This window comes from Telmatherina bonti (genome assembly GCF_933228915.1).
Source record: "Telmatherina bonti genome assembly, chromosome: 5".
NCBI classification, from domain to species: Eukaryota; Metazoa; Chordata; class Actinopteri; order Atheriniformes; family Telmatherinidae; genus Telmatherina; species Telmatherina bonti.
Genome location: NC_136623.1, coordinates 27,848,995 through 27,874,944, shown reverse-complemented (window position 1 = coordinate 27,874,944; position 25,950 = coordinate 27,848,995). Strand labels below are relative to the sequence as shown.

Here is a 25,950-nt window from a genome sequence, read left to right as displayed (position 1 = left end):
AGCTTGATAAAAAGGATTTGAAACTGAATCAGCGGGATTTAATTTAAATTTTATAGTTAATACTCAGAGCTATCTTGACTGTCTGTCCTCATATTTTGTTGTTGCTGTGGATTTCTGAGGTTTAGTGTATCTTTTTGCAAAACAGAAGTGCTATCTGGAAGCTAAGTTCCAATAATCTAACAGAATTTAAAGGCTTATGAGCCAGAATGACATGGCTTTACTCTTGTATAAGCTCATAATACAAAGCCTCGCAAAATACATTCTGAAAATATACAGAACATATAGAAATATTCTTAAAGGTATGTGTGAGGACGGATTTTTGTGCTGAGCCGCTATTGACAGTTATTAGATGTATATTTGGCATTATTTAGGCCTCTATTTTCCAATAACATACAAAAAGGCTCTTCTTTGATGTTGTTCATGAAAGTGAACTTAAAAATGATCTCATTAAAAGACCCTGCAGGGAGATTTTCCCTGACATATCATTTTCTTTCCAGATTAATCTCAGGATAGCATGTGTAGCTAATGCATTTCTCAGTTTGACACTTGGGACTTGCAACCCGAACATTGATAATCTTCTTTTTTTTTTTTAATGTGCAACACCCCTAAAGTTCATCAATCAATTGAATTTGGCACAAACACAGTAGTTTGATAATCTATTTATTTATAAATTCCTTAAAAAATGATGTGTTGTCTCTATGCAATGGTCTCTGACATCGACAGTTGTGGCTTAATTTAACTGCTGGTGTAATCTCCAAACGGATGGAGTTGTGGGTGCCGCGTTTCCATTCTGATGTTTTTACAAGCTCTTCCTTAAACCCTTCCGCTGCTGTGTTTAGAAGCCCGGAGAGTAAGAGAGAATCTCAGTGCTGGACCCAAAAATAGCCTGCATTCCTTCCTCTGTGTTTCAGGAAGCATCGGAAGAGGCTGGAACAATCCTCTCTCTCTCTCTCCCATGTCCCCCTCCTTCCTTTCTCTCATCAACCCTCCTCTTTCCGTACCCTTTCTTACATAATTTTCTTCATTAGTCATTCATCTTTGCCCTTATGTTGAGGTTCTTCTCCCTTTTCTTCCAGCCTGTCATCCAAAGTTCATCGTGCCGTGTTACAGTGTAACACCTTCAGCCACATCTTTACTTCCATATTACCTTCATCGTATATCTCCTCCTCTCCCAATGAGCAATGAATAAAGTTTTGGTGTGGTAATATCAGTACAAGTACTTATTAGTTTGCACTTGTGTATTCATACATGTATTCATACATGTGTTTGTAGTTCCAGACATTTCCATCCAGTTTTTACTCGCTGTCTCTTCGTGAATCATTTGAGCAGGGAGAAAGATGGCTTGACGATAAAAATCATCAGAATTAATATTTTGTGTGTGTGTGTTTTAGATGTTTAACTCTTTGAACTTCCTGTCTTTTGCCATTAGTCATCTTCATTGTGCAGATGCCTGAAGGGAGTGACCATCAGCACAGTGCTGTCCAAAACTGAGGAATCTGTGATTGCTCTGCTGCACTATCTACTATTATCAGGCATATTTTTCTGTCAGCGACTGAGCGAACAAGTTTGTTAGTCAGCTCATTTATTCTAATACTTATTTTCTATTTTGCAACTCTTTACTGAAGCATAGGTCCTATTATGATGTTTGGGTTCTCACCAACTACAATAGTGCAGAAACGCAGTGACTGGAAAAGTCTATGAAACTGTATCTATTCAGATACATGGTGAAATTTTTCTATGGCTTTTTATGGTACAGACTGTGTGTCAGAAAAGAAATAGGAATGAGATAAGAGAAAAACTTAAAGTGCCCTTTCATTGTCCATAAGCTGTGTGTCTCATAGTTTATTTGCAACACTGGTCCCATGAATCTGTGCAGGGTCTCATGGTAGCTGGGATAAAGTGGATAAAGAAAACATCTAAATATTTAAACAGACAAATATATATATTTAAAAGAGAAAAGAAAAGTTAAAGTATACTTTCTTGTCCAGTTTTCTCCTTATGATTGCCGTTATTATTTCTACTATATCGCCTTCCATGTTTTTCTAGTTTGCTGTTGCAGGTCGGAAACTGTCTGAAACATTGATGTGCTTAAAAAATATCCCGAAAGTGCAACGTAGGATTTGTATTTTTCCAACTTATTTCAGCCAGTTGCAGATCTCCATAAATGAATTTATCTCCCTTACCTAACTGTAGACAACATCAAGTCTCACTCATAGTTATTATTATGTGGACTCTTATCGTGAGGCCATGTTGTAATATAACAATGCATTCAGCTGTATACATGTGCCAGGTAATTTAGGAAATCTGATGGAATTTACAAGTAAAAGAGTTGTACTTTATGTCACATTTTCCAATAGAAACCAGATAGTATGGTAATTTTGTCTGATATAGCGATACTACATTTTATATTTTATGAGCTGTTGCAGATGGTGTGATACCATAAAGTAAATACTGGCAAACACCAGAAGATGGGCTGTGGGAAACTGGCAAAAATGATAATCTTACACAAATATAAAAAAAAGTGAACAAGCAGCAAGCATATTATCAACATTTGTATATTTTTTTTCTTTTTTAGGTGATAGAAATGATGTTTTTGTATCATCTCAGTAGTTTATTGCAGTGTTGTTACAACAAATTCTTTGATAAGTCACTATAGTATTTCCCTCTGCTCATGACTAAAAAAAGACAAATCTGTGCTCACCGGGTTGTCAGCAGCATACACATACTTGACACAGTGATGTGATGCTGTTCCACGGCTCAGTCGTGCATAAAAATCCAGCATCCCAGTCGCTGTGTTTGTTTTGTGTGACAATTTGTGTCGCTGCCTCTGAGCCTTTTTCCCCACTGTGAAAGCTGCTCCACTGTTCTTAGTATGTCAACAACACCAGCTGAGAGGCAGCCTTCAGTCCACACACGCGAGCGCAGACTAATCCTGCAAGAGAGAAACTGGGAGAAAGAGCAGAGGGAGATGAAAGCAAAGATGTATAGAGAATATATTGGAAGTGGAGGGGCAGAGGTGAAGAAAGCACGATACTGAGTGATGATGGAGTCAAAACTGACAGTGACTGACAGAGGAAGAAGATGGGAGGCACTGAGGATGCTAGAGAGAGAGATATTAATGTTTCAAAGGATTTCCCATATCACAGCCTTTGACGCATTACACACACAGCTCACTATCAACCCGACCCTGACAGCTGCACAAATTGGCTGAAAGAGGTTCCCTGGGCAAGGCCTTTGATCGGGTGTGTGTGTCAAAGGCGTATGTGGGTTGTTTCAGCGAGATGGGAGAAAGGAGAAAGATTTTATACTTTTGTGCATACCTGGACATTTGCATTTGCAAGTGAGAAATGTGCTTTTTCTGCTCCAGATCCTGCTGGAATGAAATGAATGTACAAAGATAAGGCTAAGTGTTCATTTGTGTGTATGTGTGTGTGTGTGTGTGTGTGTGTGTGTGTGTGTGTGTGTGTGTGTGTGTGTGTATTGCACAAGCTGTCACTGTGCTTGTAAGCATGAAATGTGTGCAGCATATGTTTTATAGCTTCCATTCCAGTGATATCTTTCTTTCAGATTTCAGCCTAGGGTCTTTTATTTGGCGCTGACACTTTCCATCAGCCATGCATTCATGTTATCAGATCAAGCTTTGAAGCGGTGAGGTTTTCATTGTCACAATCACAAACGTCATTTGCAAAAAAAAATATATATATAAATGTACCTATCTGCAGAGACTTTTCAGTCCCTGGTATTATGTTGAGGAGTCGCTTGATACAGTCTTTCAGCAACTGTCCAGCAGATTTCAGCTGTTTTAACCTCATAAGACAAACTATGGATTGTAAATGAAAAAGAAAAGGCCCAATGTCTATACTAATTATTATTTAAATAGTATGTTAATGGTTGATCACACCAAATTGCTTTAAATAGTATTCAGGCCAATTTTTCTGTATCTTTCAAACCAAAATGCAAAAACGTCTTTGTGAGCTCTGAGGTAGTGCTATTTTGTAAAAAAAAAAAACAAAAAAAAAAACAAACAAATAAGAGACATTTGCAATATTAAAACAAATCATTACCAGTTTCTTTATTTATTTTATACAGTGCTTTTTGTTTTTCCTGCTTTGTATTTCAGCACAGTGTCAAACTAGAATCTGTAATAGATATGTGATATGTTAAACACTATAAAATTACTGCTGTTTCCAGGCTACAAAAGCATTATGTGTATATACATGGATACATGAACAAAAACAGTGAAATGCTGAAGACTTCCTTCCCAATACTAAAACCCCAATAGCAAAACAGTTTTATGAAATGCTAAATATTAACTATATGCTGTGTTTGTGGTTATCATAAATCATTTTATGCACAAAGCATGGAGAAAACCTTCCTTAAAAATAAACATTTTTAATGAATATTTGTCACAAATTTGATGGCCGTGACCCATCAAAATAAAGTTTGCTCAGGGTCGTATTTACCACTGTCTTGTAAACAGCCTGTAAATATCTGGAAACTTGTTTCTTAAACATTTCAAGGATGAATAATGTCCTATTTTTGTCTGAAATGGATTCTAGCAGTGCAGCAGTCCTTGGTTTTCTTAGCTGTATTTTGCATCTCATGATACTCCAAATAGTTGCAGTTGATGAAACATCTGTGCTGCTTGCAGATCAGTCTAGACGCCATGCTTTTTCCATGTATAAGCCATGCTGTCGTGCTGGATTCAGTGACTGGTTTAGCATTGTCATTCTGAAATATGCAAGGCCTACCCTGGAAAAAGACGTCAGGATGGAATTATATGTATGTTTAAAACCTTTTAGCATCTATGGTGCCATTTCAGATGTATGACTGTCATGGTGTGGTGGTTTTGTGGGTTGTCTTAGTTCTGGTTTCCCATCTTATTTTGTAGTTTTCCTTGTGTTTCCTGTTTAGCCTTGTTTTCTGTTTGCTAGTTCACCTGGGTGTAGTTAGCTCATCCATTACACTTGTGTCTTGTTATCTTTTCTGTGTATTTATGCCTCTCGCTTTCAGTTAGTACTTGTTGGCTCATTATGTTTGTTAGTTGCTCCTCCCCATGGTCTCTTCATTTAACAAAGTAGTATTCTCGGCACTTCCTTGGCCTTCCTGCCTCTCCATCTCTGCAACTGGGTCCACGTCTCCACGCCCTCATGACAATATCTGACCACATCATATCACTAGAGATGCAGCCTTTTTGCAGCACAAAAAGCAGATGGCCCTTCTCTTATTTAGTCAGAAGGACATGCTGTCTGTGATCTTTGAAAATATTTTTTCATGAATTGGATGACTTAAGCTTCCACTTAACCTTAAGCATTCAGGTGAAAGGTCACCTGAATCTTCCCTATACAAAATGAGAGGCAGTGGAAAACTGATCTTCTCACAGTTGTCAGCAGTTTATTGTAACATATTTACATTTTAAACAAACACAAAAATACCTGAGACTCTTTTTTTGGGCTGATTTGTGTGAACCACAGACACTTTGTGTCTTCTTATCCGGCTGCATATCTTGTACATTCGCTGAATCCTATAAACGCTGTTTTTTGAGCTTCTAGCCGGGTTGTGTGTGTGTGTGTGTGTCTGTGTGTGTAAGTGGTGAGTTGGCGTGCTAGTTGAGGGACATACAGGTAATGGATTAATATCAGATCTGGCTCAGGCTCCACATCGCTCTGCAATGACAGCCTGTTATTATCACAAACACCTACTCAAACACACAAGATCGCATTTGTCCGCTTACAACTGAGTATACTAATTCACACACACCTCCACGTCCAGCATTCAAGCCCTCTTTCTGTTTCGTCTGTTCCTCTACTTTTCATTCACCATCTCTCTCATTTGGAACTTTTGCCTTCTTCTCTCCCACTGAAGGACCACTGCTGAGACATGACCTCTTCATCGAGACAATGTGGTTGTTTTCTTCCAAATATTAAGTCGATGTTTTCAGCGCTGTTGTCCTAGCAGCCATCACGCTTGTTTACTTCCTGCGAACTTAACCTAATGGTTTGCCTTAGGCAAAATGAGGGTGGGTGTTCCATCAGTGCCAGACACTCATTAATTTTCACACTGCTCTTCCTCCCTGCCAGAAACGGTCATCTTATTAAGCCATTTAGGCAGTATTGAGCTGTGTAATTGGACAGTAGAGGCCAATATGAGATGTTTTAGTAAGTTAGAGAGTGATTTAGCACTCAGGCCAGGATTAAACTCCAGATAGCCTCTTTTCTCCAACCAGAGTTTAATCAATAATAGAAATTATTTCATTTTTTGTAAATATCTTAAAGTATTAAGACTTTTATTCAACAGCTTTTGGTTGTTTGAAGCTGTAAGATTATTATGGATAAGTAGCTCCTATTATTAAATGACAATTATTTAATAATAATATTAAACAAAACTCGTTCTCCCTGTATATGCATGGGTTCTCTCCGGGTACTCCGGCTTCCTCCCACCGACCAAAGACATGCATGTTAGGCTAATTAGTTGCTCTAAATTGTCCCTAGGAGTGAATGTGAGCATGAATCATTGTTTGTCTCTCTGTGGTGGCCCTGTAATTGACTGAAGACCTATCAAGGATGTACCCTGCCTCTTGCCCAATTATTGCTGGTGTAAGCTCCAGCTTGCCCGCGACCTTGAATTGGACTAAGCAGTTCAGAAAATGACTGACTGATTGAAAAAAAATAAATAAATAAAATGCATGTATTTCCATTTTCCAAGGAGACAGATATCAAATCCTTTTTTCATTGCAAACCACTGTACAAGTATCAAGGTATGACACCGGACTCTCACGTCATCTTACACACAATGTGAGCATGTGCAAAACCTCCCCTGAAAATTTAACAAAATATTATTTGTCTATAGTAAAATCAGATTACACATCTCTCCGCTAGTTTCTAATATATATATGCGAAAGTTCTCTTTACTGTGTCAAATTGTTTGTTTGGACACTCACAACCAATAAAACGTTGGAACCAGTGACAAGACTATTGTGAGATTCCCCACAGGTTCCTTGGCTGTACTCATCCCTGTTCTGCTCTCACGGCCAAATGCACTAACCTGTTAGAACTTTGTACTGAGTCATGGGACTAAATTGTGTTTTCCCCAACTGAATAGATGCCCATCTGCAGCTTTACCAGTGCAAAACCTAACTACAGATCTGACCGTGCAACCTGATCAGTAACAAATGGACTTCTGCCGCTACCACTTATTAGGATCTGTTGTAGACAAAGATCTTTCTTTTATGTGCTGACCAAAGCCTGGAACAACATTCCACTTCACATAAAGACTATAACATAACAAAGCTGTTTAGATTTACATCACAATCACCTTTTGGCAAACTGTTACTACTGTGAGCACTGAAGTGGCCCCCACAGCCTCCTCCTACCTCCACTTTCTCCCTCTATGAGATTGTGTGATAGTGCTGTCTTTGAAGATGTGTTGTGCAAATAGATAAATCAAACTAATGCAGAATCTGTTTCTTTTCATGCTTATTGACATGTTGGATCTACATTTGCTCAAATGAGAAACACAAGATACAACTTCAGATGATATATAACCATCAGTACACATATAATGTGCACTGATGATTGACTGACACACATAAGTCATCAGCAAGACTCACAATCACAAGCCTTACAAACTGCCTACCTATCAGAGATGACAAGGATTAACAACAATGTGTTATTCTAATCGGTAACTAACTTTTAGCAAGTGATTCCTGCTGTGACTCAACAGGAATGTGTACAACAATGCTTTCATGTTAACAAAGTATAGAAACTATTGCTTAGATCCTTCCTTAGAGCTTCTGAGGTGAAACTTGGTGCTGTAATTATAAAGCACTGGGATTTTTTTTTCATATCCTGTTTCCTTAATTTGATGTGCTTCCTGCTGAATCAAGAAATTGGTGTGGTACAGGAAAAGACAACTGAGCAGGATGGAAAGTTGGTAGATGAGAAGGCTTTGATAGGGTAGGATAAAAAAATTAAAAAAAAACCCAAAAACTAAAGGTTTTATTTTGTGTTAAGAAAAAAAATCCCATATATGCCTTACTGCAAAGAAATGTCATATTTACTGTACTTTTAGTGACTTCTAATATGATGTTGTCTCTGTTTTTGCAGCAGTCATATGCTCCTCCCCCTCCACCCATGGCTCCACCCAGCCCCGGCACAACAGGAGGAGGAGGTGGAGGTGGAGGTCAAGGAGGAGGGTTAGTGGAGCAACTTAGTAAGACCAACCTGTATATCAGAGGCCTGCCACCTGCTACCACTGACCAGGACCTCATCAAACTCTGCCAGCCGTGAGTTCTATTCTATTCTATTCTATTCTATTCTATTCTATTCTATTCTGACTGTTCATGCTCTGTAGATGCTTTGCACAGCGCCTGTCAGTGCAGCTGAGTTCCTTTCAGTTCAGCATGTGGTAATTAGTGTTATGTGAGTCTAGCAGCAGTTTCAGATGAGTATCAACAGTTTGCTCTTGACCTCTGTGTTCCTCCACCAGAGGAAAAAACATAACCCAGCTGGACCTAACCCATCCGCCCCCCCGCACTTCATCATCTACTCACAAAAGACAGGGAAATCCATCTCTCAGTAATCGACAAGGTTACAAAACGTTTTTTTTGGCGTTTTTGCTGTGTATAATGTCAGATAAGCATGTAACTTTACATTGTATGATAGGCGTAAACTGACAGCTAATTATTTTATTCAACTAAAAGATTAATAGTGTCATTAAAACTAAAAGTGAAGGATGAGTTTTTTTTTGTTTTGTTTTGTTTTCTTTTCAGCTTATTATTCTTTATATCAAATATTTGATATCCATGTAAAATCTTTGGTTGAATACACTTTTACAATCTAAACTTTACATGTAAAAGTTTTCTGGATATGAAAGGCGTTACTGGGGGGAAAAAAGCTACCATATAGGATACAATGTATAGAGCTGTTCACACTTAGGCTTGCTGGAGAGGAATTCAGTCTCTACAGGCTGCTGTTTTTCTGTATATATATTTTAATATTTATCTATTAAAATTCACAATGCCTGCCCTGTAGGTACATTGCCCTTTTAGATTAAACAAGTAACTTGAATTTAGGGCATCCTCATGATTGGGGGCCTTGCGATGGACTGGCGAGCAGTCCAGGGTGTACCCTGCCTTTCACCCAAAAGACTGCTGGGATAGGCTCCAGCTTCCCTAAGACCCTTCATTGGATCAAGCGGTTAGGGTAATGAATGAATGAATCATGATTGGGAAGCTCTTTACCCCTTTTATCACAACTCAAAATGACAGAGAGCAACAATGAGAAAATTATCCTGTATCAATGGAGTAAATTTTTCTATCTTAATGGGTATTTTGCATGTGATTCCATTGCAAAATTAGCTACTTGTGAAGAAAAATCAACCCATGAAGCTGTTCAATTGTTGATCATGATTAGGAGGATTGAACTTGCAGTATATTAACTTATGTAACTATCACTGAAACCCAAAGGTATTTATCAGAGTCCGACTAGAATTGTTGTGGCAAGTTGTACATGCAACAGTTACCAATGGCAACTGCTTTTCACTTATTGGTTCACTTTACTGTGCTTTGTTGCTATAATTAAATTAAATTTACTGAATGGGCGAATAATGCAGATTGAATCAACTGCTGAATATTTTGTCGAAGTCTCCCTCCAACCCATCAACATGGTTTCGAAATGATTTCGAAATGAAAATTTTTTCTTATTTAGAACAAAAATGATCATTTGGTGAAATTGTTATAGACTGCAAACTATTTAATTAGTGCTTCTCATTTATCCAGATGATTTTGGAAGAAAAAGAGATGTATACTCAGGCACATACAGAACTTGCCCTTCTGTTTGTCAGCTGTATTTCAAGCCGGCTGTATTTCAGCGTAACCCTGGAGGCATCCTGGAGAAGCAGAGTGAAAAATGGGGGCCAATAAAAGTTTCATTGGGGGCCCAGTCAACGTGCCAAGCGGCCAGTAACATTTAGGAAAGGTCACCGGGGGGTATGGGTGGTCTGTGGGTGCTCTCAGGCAGCTGTCACAGGATTGGGGTTCTTGGCCTGTTTGGCTTTCAGAAATAATCTCAGTGCTAACTTAATATATCGTTCACTAGCATCATTTGTGCGCATGTGCATGTCAAACCGTCCATACAGGCATTTTACTCATTCATACACACAGCTATGACAGCAAAAAGAACAGTCTATTATCACAGAGACAGATATACACTCTTTCAACTCAATGTCATCCTCATTCCTATTGTTACCAAGCATGGCTTGTTTGTGTTCTTATCCACCACTTCCATCCTTCTCTCCCAGTTCCCCTTCCTTCCCCCCTCTCTCTCTCTCACTCTCGCTCTGTCTCTGTGCCAGTTCTCAGAGTGTCAGTGAAAAGTGCTGTTGTCAGCTGACATTTCCAATCACTCCCCTGGTCGCCCAAACTATGGACACACTTTTAACGTCTGGGGACAGGGGGGAACGTGAGCAGAATCTAAAGCTGTGTACAAGGGCAATTTCTCTCACACACCCCAGCTGTAACTCACACTTGTTGTCCCTCTTAAACTCTATCTATCTATCTATCTATCTATCTATCTATCTATCTATCTATCTATCTATCTATCTATCTATCTATCTATCTATCTATCTATCTATCTATCTATCTATCTGTCTGTCTGTCTGTCTGTCTGTCTGTCTGTCTGTCTGTCTGTTTGTCTATTACTTAAAATAAGCAAAGCTAATCCATTGGTATTTCAATGAATGAATGAATGAATGAATGAATTTTTTTTTTATTTATCCCAGAGCAAAACTGGAAAGTTGCCATAATCAATAATAATTAGTCCAGTGATAATGTCTTGACTGCTGCAGGAATGATGTCTAGTACCTTTCAGTCTTGCATTGGACTTGTTGAAGCTTCACATGAACACACTCTATTTCATCTTTACTGTGTCGTGAGAGGATGCAAAAACTCTTCCATTATCTTCAGCGGGTTATGCAGCGTTTTTTCCTGGACAATCAGCTCCAGCGTTATTCTCAGCACAGAACCAACTTTCTTGATCAGTTTGTCCAGTCTCTTGCAGGTTGTGCTGCTGCTGCTGCAACAGAAAGCTGACAGCATTTTTCTACAATGGACTAATAACAGATATGCAGTGTTTTCATGACATAGAATGATCTCAGCTTCCGTAAAAAGTAGAGTCCACTCTGTCCATTCATGTAGTTGATCTCTGTGTTGCACTTCTGGTTTAGTTTATGTAGCTGAACTTCAAGCTACTTGTATTCCTCCACCATCTCCACCTCTTCTCCCAAAATGCAAACGCTGTTTCGTTTACTATTGTTCTCTCTGAATTTAAACAATTATATATTCTGTTTTGCTTTATTTCAAGATGAAGTCAATTTTTTCTGCACCCTCTTACAAACTGACTGACCAGGTTTTTCTCCTCATTTTGTTGTCCATCATTGAGACACTCCACAACTGCAGAGTCATCAGAGTATTTCTGTAGAAGACATGACTTGGAGTTTTATTGGAAGTCTGATACAGTATGATGAGAAATTATGAAAGTACAGTCCCGGGTGGGGCTCTGAAGTTGCTGACCACCATCTCAGACACACAACCATTCAGTCTCACGAACTGTGTTCTGTTTGTTATGTAGTCATAAATCCAGGTGGTTGTGAAGGTATCCAGCTGGAATTTATGGAGCTTCTCACATAACAGAGCAGCTGAAGTGACAAATCAAAGAATGTGATCCTCAAAATGCTGCCTGATTGGTCCAGATGAAAGTGGGCTCTCTGAAGCAGATAGATGATGGTGTGTTCAACTCTAAACCCATTGCGATATGCAAACTGTAAAAGGTACTGAAAGGTGTTCGCTTGCTTATTGAGGTGAGCCAGTCTCTCAAGGACTTTCATTATGTGAGATGTTACAGCCGGTTTTTAGCCATTTGGTTCAGATAGTTGTGATTTTTAGGGACTTGGACAAGGTAGGATGTTTTGCACAGCACACAAACTCTTTTCTGACTCAGAGTGGTGTTGAAAAGGTGCTGAAGAATCAACATAGTTAATACGAGCAGGTTCTTTTACAACCCTGGAGCTGACACCATCTGGACCTGCAGCCTTGTTCTGGTTTAGTCTCTCCAGTTGCTTTTTCACCTGACTGCTGGAGACAGACAGGCTGGAGTATGTTCAGCTTTGGAGGAAGATGAGGCTGTGTTAAGGTGCATGGCTGAGCTTCAGGATGTTGGAATGGAGGTGTGATGGAAAAGCTGTGGGCTGTGGAGGATGTGTGGTCTGTACAGCTGCTGTTTTTGTCTGTTGATAGAGTCCATACAAAATGCTATCCAAGATTTTTCTGCCACAAATGTTAGGTTTCTTAGATCTTTTAACTCCAAATTCATCTTGAACTCAGTGTTGCTCTTCGCCATGTAGCTTAACATATGCCATAACACTAAGGCTGCTATTTACTCATTTTCTTTATATCCCACTTTGTGGTGAGTTAAATCAGTGCTGATTCAAGGCCAACTGCATCTTTCATTTATGACACAATCCAAGCTCTTTACATGGTGCACCAGCTAATATTTACAGCTTCCCAAACCTGTTTTAGGCATGGCATGTCTAGATAGCTTCTACACTGTGGCTTTAAACTAGTCCTTTACAAACTAGTGTTTTTTGTTGTTGTTGTTTTGTATTGACACATATAATGTGTAATATTGATAATAATCAGTAGGCTTGGTGGTTGATCTTTATAGGTGCAGACTAAAGGATTGCATTGGTGGATCAGTAAAATAAAACATTAGCTTAGGGTACAGATTTGTATCATCAAGTTTCATTTCATTATCATGGAGAAAAACATCATTAATGCCGCATTCTCAAACAAACTAAGCAAACTTATACTGACCAGATTTGGGATGTGCCTATCTGATCCGTGTAATACATGTAATAATTGTGAATATCTGTGCATTCAAGTAGCTGCCTATTCTATCTCCGAGTGAGTTGACAGGTTTAAATTACCTATAAGTGTACATTAAGTGTAACTCTTGTGTGCAGCTGATTTACTCTTACTGTCACATCCAATGTAGATTTTGACCATTTGTTTTCATTTTCTGATTGCAGAAATTTTACATTGTCCCATTTTAGGAAGAAACTATGAATGTCTGTATTCTAATTAGATGAGTTAGAGTAAGCTATAGAGTCTATAGCTTTTCCATCTATGACAAGTACAACATTTCTGTTTGAGAAAAGGTCCACTCAGTGTCTTACTGCCTCGTGTGTATTTATATACATTATTTTGCTTGCCCAAACATAACATCCACAGTACATCCCTGTAAATGACTAATTTGTTTCATAGCTCTCTGAAAAGAACACGGCTTTCTCGCTTTTCTTTTTGTTTTCCTGTGGATGTTTACCTTGTAATGACCAAACAATATTCTCTTGCTTTAGCAAATGTGAAATGCACCACTAACCAGTGACCTTGAAGCTTATGATTAAGTTTTATGGAATCCCTTTTGGCAGCTAAACTTAATGTCCCAGTGACATTAAGCTATCTTTTAAATTCACAGTACAATGCCCTCTCATCCTGGAAAAAATCCAAGGTTTTATTTCTTTACAGCACATGAAGATGTTAAACGGCATAGGGGGAATTGATTCCAACACTTCTGAGGCACTGCACTCTCTACATCCTCCCTCTTTGTTTGCCTGCTTGAGTCTAACTGGCAAGGAGGTGGAAAAATGAGGGAAACGCAAGAGACAAGACAGCTGTATCGGATCCCCAATTAGGAGCTACCACACACAGAGACCAACCTACATGGATGCTGATGCACATAAGTAAACACAGAAGTCTGAGAAAGAACACTACATATATATATATATATATATATATATATATATATATATATATATATATATATATATATATATATATATATATATATATATATATATATATATATACACACACAGTATATGTATATATATATGTACAGTGTTTGTTTACAGTGACTATATACATCACTTACAGAGATATAGAAGTGTGTTGGGTACATAGTGTACGTCTATAGGATGGCATTGTGTTATAAGGGAATGAAAACATCTATCGGATGCTAGGAAGTCTCTCTAAGAGCGGTCATTAACACTTTACTCAAACACACATGCAAAACACTGGTGAACACAGATTCCATCCTGACAAAACTAAGCCCACTGAGGCTCATATTGACAGTCCTCCTTAAATCTCGGAAGTCTAGAAAATACTCAGTTTAGTGGTCTTGGTGTTTTCCTTGAAACATCTAAGAGGGAGTCAAATCAAAGCTTCAATTTTGGCACAGATTCTAAAGAGTTTTCATGACTTGAGGAGGATTCATACATCCTAAAGGATTTTCATGCGAAAAGTCAGTGTCAGCCGTGGCCCTCTCCAACTCAAAGCATTCTTCTCTGGCACAGTGCTGTTTAGTAGATCTTTGGAGCATCTCAGGGAAGCCAGAGAAAATACATAAATACATAAATTTAAGTTGGCCAGTAAATCCTTAATACTTCATAATACAAAGGCACCATGCTCTGCATATATATGTATATATATATGTATATATATATATATATATATATATATATATATATATATATATATATATACATATATCTCAACATTTTACTACAGTGTAACTTAAAATTGAATTGATGGTATATTGTTTGGTTTTAACTAGAAATAATAAGCGATAGAGAATCATTGAAAATATAAGTCAGCACCCTGTTTCAGTTATGTTTTTTCTTGTAACATATTTCTGAGTTTTTTGGGGTTGTTTTGGCTAGAACTCATGTCTTTTTTTCATGTTTATAAAATATTTCTTCATGCTTTACTCCCACTGTGGACTTGGGTTATTCAGTGTAAGAAAAATACACCAGTTTCACACCTCTTACATTTCCTAGCATTTGGTTCAAGGGAATAAGGTCACCCTGACCCCAACCATCTGGCCTCCTGTAATATTTCAGTGGTATTTTTTAAGTATTCCAGTAGTTTTTATGAGTGTCTCATATGTCATTGCCTTCAAGTGAACTGCAGGTTGTTATTTCAACTCACTCCAAGCATCTGCAGGAATCAAGGAAAGGGTTCCAGTTGGGTCTAGAACAGGACATTCTGCACTCTCCTCGCCTCTTATTCCATAATCTCTTCAGTCTACTTACTTCATCATCTGATCTATTATCAATACTTTATTCCAATTCTTTCCCACAATACCAGATCACTGCAGCTGTTGGGATCAAATGGAACATTACTGCTGAATCAAGCCCAGAATGAGACACCATATTGGATGGTGCAGTGTTGTTGTAATTTGACATTTCCCCAAGGCTGTGGCGTCATCCCCTTCTCCTCTTTTCTTCTGTCCTCTTCTCTCTCTCTCTCTCTCTCTCTCTCTCTCTCTCTCTCTCTCTCTCTCTCTCTCTCTCTCCATGGTTTTCAGTTTTGCTAAATTGTGTAACGAGAGAGGGAACACTTGGATTTGTTATTTGTCACACACATTGATCTCACCATAACAAAAAGACAACCATACATTATTTATTTTGTACTTTGCAAAAACAGACCGGTATAAACGACTTTTTTTTCCCCCCTGGATTCATATTGCAGGCAGCCACCTGCTTCTCTCTCTTTCTCTGATTTCTGTCTCACATGCAATCGTGACAACGAACAAACTGCGTCTCACTTTTCTGCCGGAATAAACAACCTGCCAAAACACTGAGGGGTGCATGGGATCTTTGTCATGCATTCAAACTACACGCAGACAGACACACGCAGACACACACACACACACACCCCTGTTACAAACAAGTGCCTACGCACAAGTAATTGTTGGCTGAAATGTGTTCAGGCACACGGACTCACACTTGTACTGTAGGTGTCTCCTCTCAGAACTGCGACAAACCCACCGAGATTGAATCACACTGAAGCTGGTCTTAGTTTTGCCACTTTGGGTGTGTGCTTAACATATGCGATGATGTCTAATGTGTGAGTATGTGCTTAAGTGTTTGTTATTGCAAATAGTTGTCTCCATTTGTTTTTGTTGTTGTTTGTAGGGAATTTTCTGCATCCAAATTCATTGAAGCAGTCTTCAAATCCCAAACATAACACCATGTTCAGCACTTATACTTGAGTTTGGAAAGTCTGGTGCTTTCAGTCTGCCACAGTGAGTCGGTCTGTAAATATCCGTAAATATGTGAAATTGCGGGAAACGAAAATGTGTGATAGCTGAACAGTGTTCTGATGTTTTGAATTTTGAATTGAGTGATTTTTCTATCTGCCAATTTCGAGATCATAAGCTGCTCATCTGTCATGTCATGCGTGATTCAGGCTCTTAGAGCCTTTTTTCTGCCTTTACTTCTTAAGCTTCTTGTCCCAATGGAGTTTGATGTGAGGCTGTCAGCCGAGCTTGTCTAAATTCTTCTTCTCACTGACAGAAGCAGTTGTCTGACAGAGAGTCTCTTGGTGGTGACAACTAAATGATCTCTTCTTTATTAAACACCTCTTACTATCTCTCCATCTCTGACTGACTACCGCACTTCCTCCTCGCCTTCAGTGTCTTTTGTCTTGTGACTGACTGCCCTCCCTCTTCATTTCTCATGCCTTCGTCTTTCCCTCCCTTCCCTTGCTTTCCTCACCCCCTCTGCTCAGAAATTCCTGCTTATTGAATTGTTTCTGTCTCTTGTCCTCTTTGTCTCCCTTTTTTTTTTTTTTATTCTCCTCTTAAAGAGAAGAGGGAATACACCTCATTCCCTACCTAGAGCTATCAGCCAGTGAGGCAACTTGTCAGTCTGTCAATCTGTTTGACAGTCGCTCAGACAGCCAGTCAATCATTGTGCAGCAGTGTGAACACATTAATACGGTCTCATCCAGAAATCCAGACAGTAATCCAGGCTGATCTCAGTGATCCTAACATTCTGCCTTTGTGTTTTGTTTTGTTTTTTTTCGTTATCCCCTCGGCTCGTACCTTTTCAGCCTTCCCCTGCATTTTTTTCTGTCTCCTCTCTTTCCAGGAATGCAGAAACAATTGTCTGATAAGAAACATTAACTTCTTTCTTAGAACCAGAGAATTTGAGAAAAGAAATAGGATGAAGGAGAAAACAAGGGAAAGAGACAAAGAGAGAGCCAGGGGTGTTAAACAAAGAGTGTAAGGTAGCGAATCAGACAGGCGACATTAAAAGTTGGCAGAGGGAGCAGACAAAAGAGGTAAAGAGGCTGTCTGTCTCTCTTGTTGGCCCCTCAAGCAGGCTTGGGTGCCATACAAATGCCTGGTTATCCTCGTCATTTATGAGGCAATACTGTCTATGTTCTCAGGCTCAGGTGGAGGGGTTTGTGCGTCCCGAAGATCCTAGCAGCTATGTTGTCGGGGGCTTTATGCCCCTGGTAGGGTCACCCATGGCAAACAGGTGTCTAGGGGAGGGACCAGACCAAGCACGGCTCATAGACCCCTATGATGACGACCAACCTGGGCATGAATGTTCCCTTGCCCGGACGCGGGTTACCAGGACCCCCCTCTGGAGCCAGGCCTGGAGGCGGGGTACGAGAGCGAGCGTCTGGTGGCCGGGCCATCGCCCATGGGGCCCGGTCAGGCTCAGCCCGAAAGGGTTACATGGGCCCCACCTCCCGTGGGCTCACCATCTGCGGGAGGAGCCCTAGGGGTCGGGTGCAATGTGAGCTGGGCGGCAGCAAGGGGCGGGGACCCTGGCGGTCCGATCCCCGGCTGCAGAAGCTGGCTCTAGGGACGTGGAACCCTCTCTGGTGGGGAAGGAGCCTGAGCGTGTGCGCGAGGTTGAGCGGTTCCGACTAGATATAGTTGGACTCACCTCGACGCATGGCTTGGGCTCTGGAACCAGTACCCTCGAGAGGGGCTGGACCTTCTTCCACTCTGGAGTTGCTCATGGTGAGAGGCGCCGAGCAGGTGTGGGCATTCTCATCAGCCCCCAGCTTGGTGCCTGCACGTTGGGGTTTACCCCGGTGGATGAAAGGGTAGTTTCCCTCTGCCTCCGGGTGGGGGGACGGGTCCTGACTGTTGTCTGTGCTTATGCACCGAACAGCAGTTCAGAGTACCCACCCTTTCTGGGGTCCTTGGAGGGAGTGCTGGAGGGTGCTCCTTCTGGGGACTCCATTGTTCTGCTGGGGGACTTCAATGCTCACGTGGGCAATGACAGTGAGACCTGGAGGGGAGTGATTGGGAGGCATGGTCCCCCCCGTCTGAACCCAAATGGTGTTTTGTTATTGGATTTCTGTGCTCGTCATGGATTGTCTATAACGAACACCATGTTCCAGCATAAGAGTGTCCATATGTACACCTGGCATCAGGATTCCCTGGGCCGCAGTTCAATGATCGACTTTGTAGTCGTATCGTCGGACCTGCGGCCACATGCCTTGGACACTCGGGTGAAGAGGGGGGCGGAGCTGTCAACTGATCACCACCTGGTGGTGAGTTGGCTCAGATGGTGGGGGAGGAAGCCGGTCAGAGCTGGCAGGCCCAAACGTGTTGTGAGGGTCTGCTGGGAACGTCTGGCTGAGTCCCCTGTCAGAGCGAGCTTCAACTCCCACCTTCAGCAGAGCTTCGAACATGTCCCGGGTGAGGCGGGGGACATTGAGTCCGAATGGGCTGTGTTCCGTGCCTCTATTGCTGAGGCGGCCAGCCGGAGCTGTGGCTGCAAGGTCGTTGGTGCCTGTCGTGGCGGTAATCCCAGGACTCGTTGGTGGACACCAGCAGTGAGGGATGCCGTCAAGCTGAAGAAGGAGTCCTATCGGGCCTTCTTGGCCTGTGGGACTCTGGAGGCAGCTGATGGGTACCGACGGGCTAAGCGGCATGCGGCTTCGGCCGTTGCCGAGGCAAAAACTCGGGCATGGGAGGAGTTCGGCGAGGCCATGGAGAAAGACTTCCGGACGGCTTCGAGGAGATTCTGGTCCACCATCCGGCGGCTCGGGGGGGGAAGCAGTGCTCCATCAATACTGTGTACAGTGGAGATGGGGAGCTGCTGACCTCAGCTCGGGACGTTGTGGGTCGGTGGAGGGAATACTTCGAAGACCTCCTCAATCCTACCAACACGTCTTCCCATGAGGGAGCAGAGCTGGTGGACTCAGGGGTGGACTCTCCTATCTCTGGGGCTGAAGTCGCTGAGGTGGTCAAAAAGCTCCTTGGCGGCAAGGCCCCGGGGGTGGATGAGATCCGCCCGGAGTTCCTTAAGGCTCTGGATGCTATGGGGCTGTCCTGGCTGACACGCCTCTGCAGCATCGCGTGGACATCGGGGGCAGTACCGCTGGATCGGCAGACTGGGGTGGTGGTCCCCCTTTTTAAGAAGGGGGACCGGAGGGTGTGTTCCAATTACAGGGGAATCACACTCCTCAGCCTCCCTGGTAAGGTCTATTCAGGGGTCCTGGAGAGGAGGGTCCGCCGGATAGTCAAATCCTGGATTGAGGAGGAGCAGTGTGGTTTTCGTCCTGGTCGCAGAACAGTGGACCAGCTCTATACCCTCTCTGGGGTCCTGGGGGGGGCATGGGAGTTTGCCCAACCAGTCTACATGTGCTTTGTGGACCTGGAGAAGGCATTCGACCGTGTCCCCCGGGGGCTCCTGTGGGGGGTACTCCGGGAGTATGGGGTACCGGACCCCCTTGTACGTGCTGTCCGGTCCCTGTACGACAGGTGTCAGAGCTTGGTCCGCATTGCCGGTAGTAAGTCGGATTCGTTTTCGGTGAGGGTTGGACTCCGCCAAGGCTGCCCTTTATCACCGATTCTGTTCATAACTTACATGGACAGAATTTCTAGGCGCAGCCGAGGGGTTGAGGGGATCCGACTTGGTGGCCTCAGGATTGTGGGGCTGATCTGAGACAGATAAGGACAGAATGGATAGATAGCAGCATCGACCAATAAAACTATGGTACCCTCGGTGCTGATGTGTTCATGCTAATCCGATATTACCTTTACCATATTCACAGTCTTAGTTTTGTATTTTACCATGCCAACATTCTTTCATTTGTTTTATATGAACGCTGGTTAGATTGTGACTCCCTTTACAAACATCAGCGTGCGGCATCAACTACAACTGTTGTGTCAAATGTGATTTGAATGAAAGTAGAAAATTACAGTTTATGCTGAAGTGAACATACATGTCTTCTCTATTATCATATATTATGCGGACTAAGAATTGTGTGTGGTGAAAGCATGTTACATGCTGGTTACCAAATGTTTACTATGATGTAAAGATGATGCACTAACACCATGCGTTTCCCTCTAAGCTCAGTTTTCTTGGTCGTGATGATTTGTTTATTCTTAGAGCTGGGATATACTTGCCCTTAGCAACATGTCAACATGCTCATATCATGGCTGCCGCACATTCCTAGCTTTGACTTAGCATATAGGCTGCTCACATTGGCTGGAGGTGACGTGACAGGTGCGCAAGTTGCAATATTGACTTGACCGCTAGAGGAACTCATACTAACAAGAGCATGAACACGAGATCAGAGGTAAACATGATGGTGGATAGTTTTGAAAAGCATGTCTCGGACCTCATTTGCAACTACCAGCATCTTTATGATCCCCCCCCCCCGAATAGTGACAGACACCTGTGCCTTAACAGTAGCAACAGATTAGTAAATGATTGTTTATGGAAATTTCCTGGAAATACAATGTGACCAGCAGTCGAAGTGATGTGTACTGCCCCCTAGCGGTGACACCCAGTATTGAAGATTTTGATCGCATTACGCTTCTGTTGTTTGCAGCAAGTTTGTACAAAGATGTAACAGCACATTTTAATGTATGCTTGCATACACAGCAAGTATATCCCGGTCCTTATGGGGTCAATAGTTGTTTTTTCTTTCCATTATACATTCCAGACTTCAGTGGCTTTGCTTCTTATTTACTATGAATTGAATAAATGGACTTATATGGTCTTGCTTGCTTTACTATAGTAAAAACAAGTTTTCATGAGGACCCAAAGAAAATCTTATTTTGTTCCATATCTTTAAAAAACAGACAGAAATGGCTGGAAGACTAATCTGAATGTGAACTTGTCTTTTACAGATATGGGAAGATTGTGTCAACAAAGGCCATCTTGGACAAAAACACCAATCAGTGCAAAGGTGAGTTTTCATCATTTGTCAGATCTTTGGTTATTTGCAGCCTTGTAAAAAATATCTCATAAACTCAGATGCTGATATTGGTTTTAAGTCTGGAAAACATCAATGACCAACTGATTTACTTTGGAAGCTTAAAAGCAGACCAATCAGTGTGTGCCGCTTGGGATGGTTTTGATATAATAAGTCCCTTCTTTCTATAATTTTTTTCTTTCACATTCCTTATTAATCAGTGGTCAAAAGATTTTTACTACAATGCCAATAAAGTGACATAAGAATCAAATCCATGTGTTTGCCTTTTAAATTTGTATGTTAATCAATAGGTTTTTTTTCTTTTCATCTGTGTACAAGATAACATTAATACCGTCTATAAAGTCAATGTGATCCTTTAATCCATCTGAAGACTGTCTTCATTTTGATCAATGTCTGTATGGTGGTAATTTTCGGACTACACCCTAATGATACTCAGAGTTAAGCTGCTTTTGACAACAAGATGTAGACATTGTTTTCACATGCTGATCAAAATGAAGAATGTACAATGGTCACAATATGTTTTGAATTCTTTTGATGGTGACTGAGGCTCACTCGAGTGTCTTTTCAAAAGGGCTTGCTTGATTGTTGGAGTGGTCTATACAAAACTAATCAGTGTGATTGTTGTCATCTGCTTCTGAAGCGAAACACGAGATCATGTGCTCAGCATGATTGCTGCTCATCTGCCAAGGCTCTACTCAAAGTTATACCAACAGGGTTCAGAATAACAGCACAAATGCCCTGTAATCAACATCTGACTTTTCGGTGAAGGAAATCCTAATCTGAATTGTCCTGATGGTGGTGATCCAAATGTAAATTCTTAGACTTTGTCTGCACTGATTACTTGAGATAAAACATTTTTGTGGAAATGATCACGCTCCTGATTGTCGTAACCTCATAATGAGAACACTGAATTTCATTGAAGCTCTCATTGAACTTTTTTTTTCTTACTTCAGTTATTATCTTGGATCTTTCTAATTGACTGGTTATGTAAATCTAACAAATCTCATCATCCCAGTACCTGCTTCACATCACATAATCAAGTGTGGCCTTGAGCTTTGAACGCATATTGAAATGCCTTTCCTGACATCGTTACAGCATACACAAAGGGAAAGCAGAAAATCCCATAAGCTCACTGATGTTTTTTTTTTTGTTCATCCCCATTTTATCAAATCATTATTATAATTTTTTCAGAGCTCTTTCAGTGTTCAGCTTCTTGGTTTTTATGTTTGCCAATTACTGCTTCATGCTTTCTTGTAGAACAGTTTACAGATGAAAGAAATATCTGTTTTTCATCACAATGCATCTGTTGCTCACAGATAAATACAAAACCAAACAATTTGTGTTGAAAGTCTTCAGTGACAAAGGGCCTGTGTCTCTCCATCACTAAATGGCTAACTGCTTTTAATAATTCTTTGCGCTGCCACACAGCTCGGCTGTGTAACAGTTTCATGCTCCTCATAGCATCCTTAATTTTTTTTTTTATGCTGAGAGTTGGTCAGAAAATGCCTTCAATCATCAGCAAAAACTGTTGGTTGTAAATGAGGGCAATTCTGTTGATGAAAGAATATAAATCCTGTCACACCCTGCCGTTCATTCAGCCAAATAAAGCAAATCTGAGTTCCCTGCAAACCCAAACTCCTCACTTGACTAGTTGCTACACAATCCAAATTTTCATTCTAATGATAGATGTTACAGTACAGCTTGGCACAGTATTTAAAAGATAAGGAAAATGTAGGCTTACTCATATTATACACCTGGGCAGAAAATTATCATTCCCAGTGAAGTGTAACATTTTTTGGAAAGATAATGGTAAATTAAACTTTGTATTTTAATGTATTGTAGGAACTGTTGTATTCCATTATTCAATTTGTTTTAATTTCATGTCTCAAAACGTGGGTGTGTTCACTATTGACATTCATGAAGAAATAAAAGTTTGTTCCCGCTCTGCAATATTTATATCTGACCTATAAATAAACAAATGTGTGCTAGCTGAAACTAACACACATTTTCAAGCATTGAAAAACAACCAACTCTTTGCAATAAAGTAGCATCTTCCCAGATATGATATAATATTCCACATATTCCCAGTGATCATATGAAGAGCTTTCTCTTATTTCCTTATGGATGTCCCCAGCAGTTCTGGATTTTTCCTAAAGCTTTCCAATTTGGACAAATACTTTTTCAACAGTGATGGTTGCCCAGTTTAACAGTCTCCCTCTCTGGTGACACTGCACTGTGTAGTTTATTGACTTCAAACCAGTTTATTGAAACATATGTTTAATGTCTTTTGTCTAAAGACCACTTCAGATTTGTTTCAGGCACCTTTGGACTTTTGTTATCAATAACGATGGATAATCTGGTTGTTGTCTAAAACCTACTATATTAGAGAGTTGGTCTTTGTTATGCTGTTCTCTTTATCATCAGGTGAAGAAAAAAAGCATAAAAGGGTACTTCCTGTGTGTTTCTCATAGCCTGGATACTGTATATTGAATCTTACACCAAAAGTGTTGCATGTTGGGGTCAAATCAAATTGATGTGTGTATGTAGCTGAAAAGTTGCCTTTGGTGTGAGCATGAAAGGTCCACTTGTGCACCGTTCAGATCTTAATCTTCACCATAAACTAATACTAATTCCTCCTTGTGTCCTTTGAAACTAAAGTAAATTGAACCCCCCCCACCCCCACTTAAAATCTCTTCATCATATAATTTAGCACAATCTCCTGGATATATTCCAAAAAAAAAGTTTTAATAAACATGAAAATCTTACCCTCATACAGCAGTCAATTTAAAGCTATTTTTTTTAAATGCACAGATTACCCAGAATGCAACAGCTGCAGCAGCACAGTTACATTTACATGCTAAGCAGTTTTGCTGCTCATGATGTAGTCGTCATACATCTTTCAGCTAGTTGTTAACTCACATCGAAGCAGTTTCATTATCAGTCGGCCATTAGAGTGCCGTACAACCGGATAAGTGTTGGTTTGATTGCAAAGGCGTTCAGCGGGAATAGATAAGTACTTAGCGTGACTAAGAGAGTGCAAATTGGCACAGAGAGTTCTCTTGGAAAGAGAAGGATGGATGGGTGGATGCACAGAGAGGTGGAGGCAGGGGGGTAAAAATAACCTGGGGCTGACAGAAAAGGAAGAGGACCCTTTAAAACTGATGATTTAGCAGACAGCCTCTTCTTTTCAGGAAGATTGGTCAGAGAGGAAAGAGAGAAAGGTGCAGAGCGAGAGCTGTAGGCACAGAGGTGTCGATAAATAAAGTTGTCTTTCTGAGCTGCTGATCTGTTAACATACTTCTGTTGTGATGATTTTATGTCTGTTCCTGAAAAATTCAAAAACCTGCTAGAACAATGAAAATAAATTAAGGCCGCTCGCAATGGAGTGAAAAGTATTCTATTCTATTCTGCAGTCATTTAGCAGATGCCTACATCCAAAGCGACTTACACAGGAAACAACACAAGCAGGAAATCAAACAGTAGAGGCCGTCATAGATAGGTGCTAGTTAGACCGCTGCAAGTCTGACTGCAGACTGCTGCAAGTGTTGCCAGATAGGGATACAAGCAAAAAAAATATTTTGTTGTTTTTTTCGCTGCAATTATCCCTTTGTTAAAATACAGAAACAATCGATCTCACAATGTTCGTTACAAAGAAACAGGCTAAGTTCTCCAACGCCTCTGATGAATTGTAGAGTTACACTAAGTGTGAAAGTGCTTCTTGAAGAGCCTAGTCTTTAGCTTGCTCTTAAAAGTGGATATGGACTCTGCAGATCGATCGGAAATTAAACATTTTCAACATCTGAAATATTAGTGAATGTTTTTTTTTCCCCTTTAAAATAATGTGAAACTTTTCTTGGTATGGTCTGTTTTGCTGCATACTGACAGTTTTGTTGTTTGCATTAGGGAGCTTTGAAGGAGGGAGAGTGCATAAATCACAGGGTTGAGGAAAGTAGAAGAAACCACTTTACACTGTAAAGGATTTCTATTTCCCAAAGACAAGCTCTCTTCCTCTCAATGTGTACTCTCTGGTATGCCCCTCCACCCCTCTCAATCCGACTGTTTCCCTCTTTCTGCACTCAGTTAGCCTATTGTAATGGCTCAAGGCCAGAAATTCTGGGAACTTAGAAGATTGGATTGGTTCTTGTGATGTGCGTGTGAATGCATGAATGTGCTTATCTTCAGTCTGTATGTGTTTAGACATCTGCTTCATCTATCTATCTATCTATCTATCTATCTATCTATCTATCTATCTATCTATCTATCTATCTATCTATCTATCTATCTATCTATCTATCTATCTATCTGTCTGTCTGTCTGTCTGTCTATCTATCTATGAACTTAAAATAACTGATAATCAGCAGCTGGTGGTTTTAATATTTAAATTATAATTTAGTTATATACGACACTGTTTTTTCATTTATTTTAGTTAAAGAAAAAACAAACAAACAAACAGGTCCTGGACAAATTAGAGCACTTTTCTGATGAACAGTGGGACAAAATACCTGTCAACAGGTGCAGAGGTCTGATTGAGAGGTACAGAAAACACAACAAGTATTGTGGAAACATTAGCTTATGAGTGATGTATATTATTCATCTATTCATTCATTTTCCTAACCGCTTAATCCAATTCAGGGTCGCGGGGAAGCTGGAGCCTATCCCAGCAGTCTTTGGGCAAAAGGCAGGGTACACCCTGGACAGCTCACCAGTCCATTGCAGGGCGTGATGTATATTATTTATCACATTTGTTCGCTTTCTAAAAAAATATTTATTGAACCAGAATTAGAAATATAATGTAATAATTTGAATAAAATTTTTGTTATTACTTTTGTCAATTTTTACCATTTTCACAGACAGTTTTT

General features: G+C 40.5%; 1 protein-coding gene across 2 annotated transcripts in view; it reads left to right on the top strand.

Annotated features, from left to right (window-relative positions):
* LOC306756526 (RNA-binding motif, single-stranded-interacting protein 3-like) overlaps positions 1 to 25,950 on the top strand; it is a 143,580-nt gene that overhangs the window by 36,342 nt on the left and 81,288 nt on the right. For both annotated transcript variants that reach the window (XM_079241282.1, XM_079241281.1), the window contains 2 exons: positions 8,106 to 8,284; positions 21,006 to 21,064. In XM_079241282.1, the coding sequence (XP_079097408.1) occupies positions 8,106 to 8,284; positions 21,006 to 21,064 (238 nt within the window). The remainder of the gene's footprint in view (positions 1 to 8,105; positions 8,285 to 21,005; positions 21,065 to 25,950) is intronic.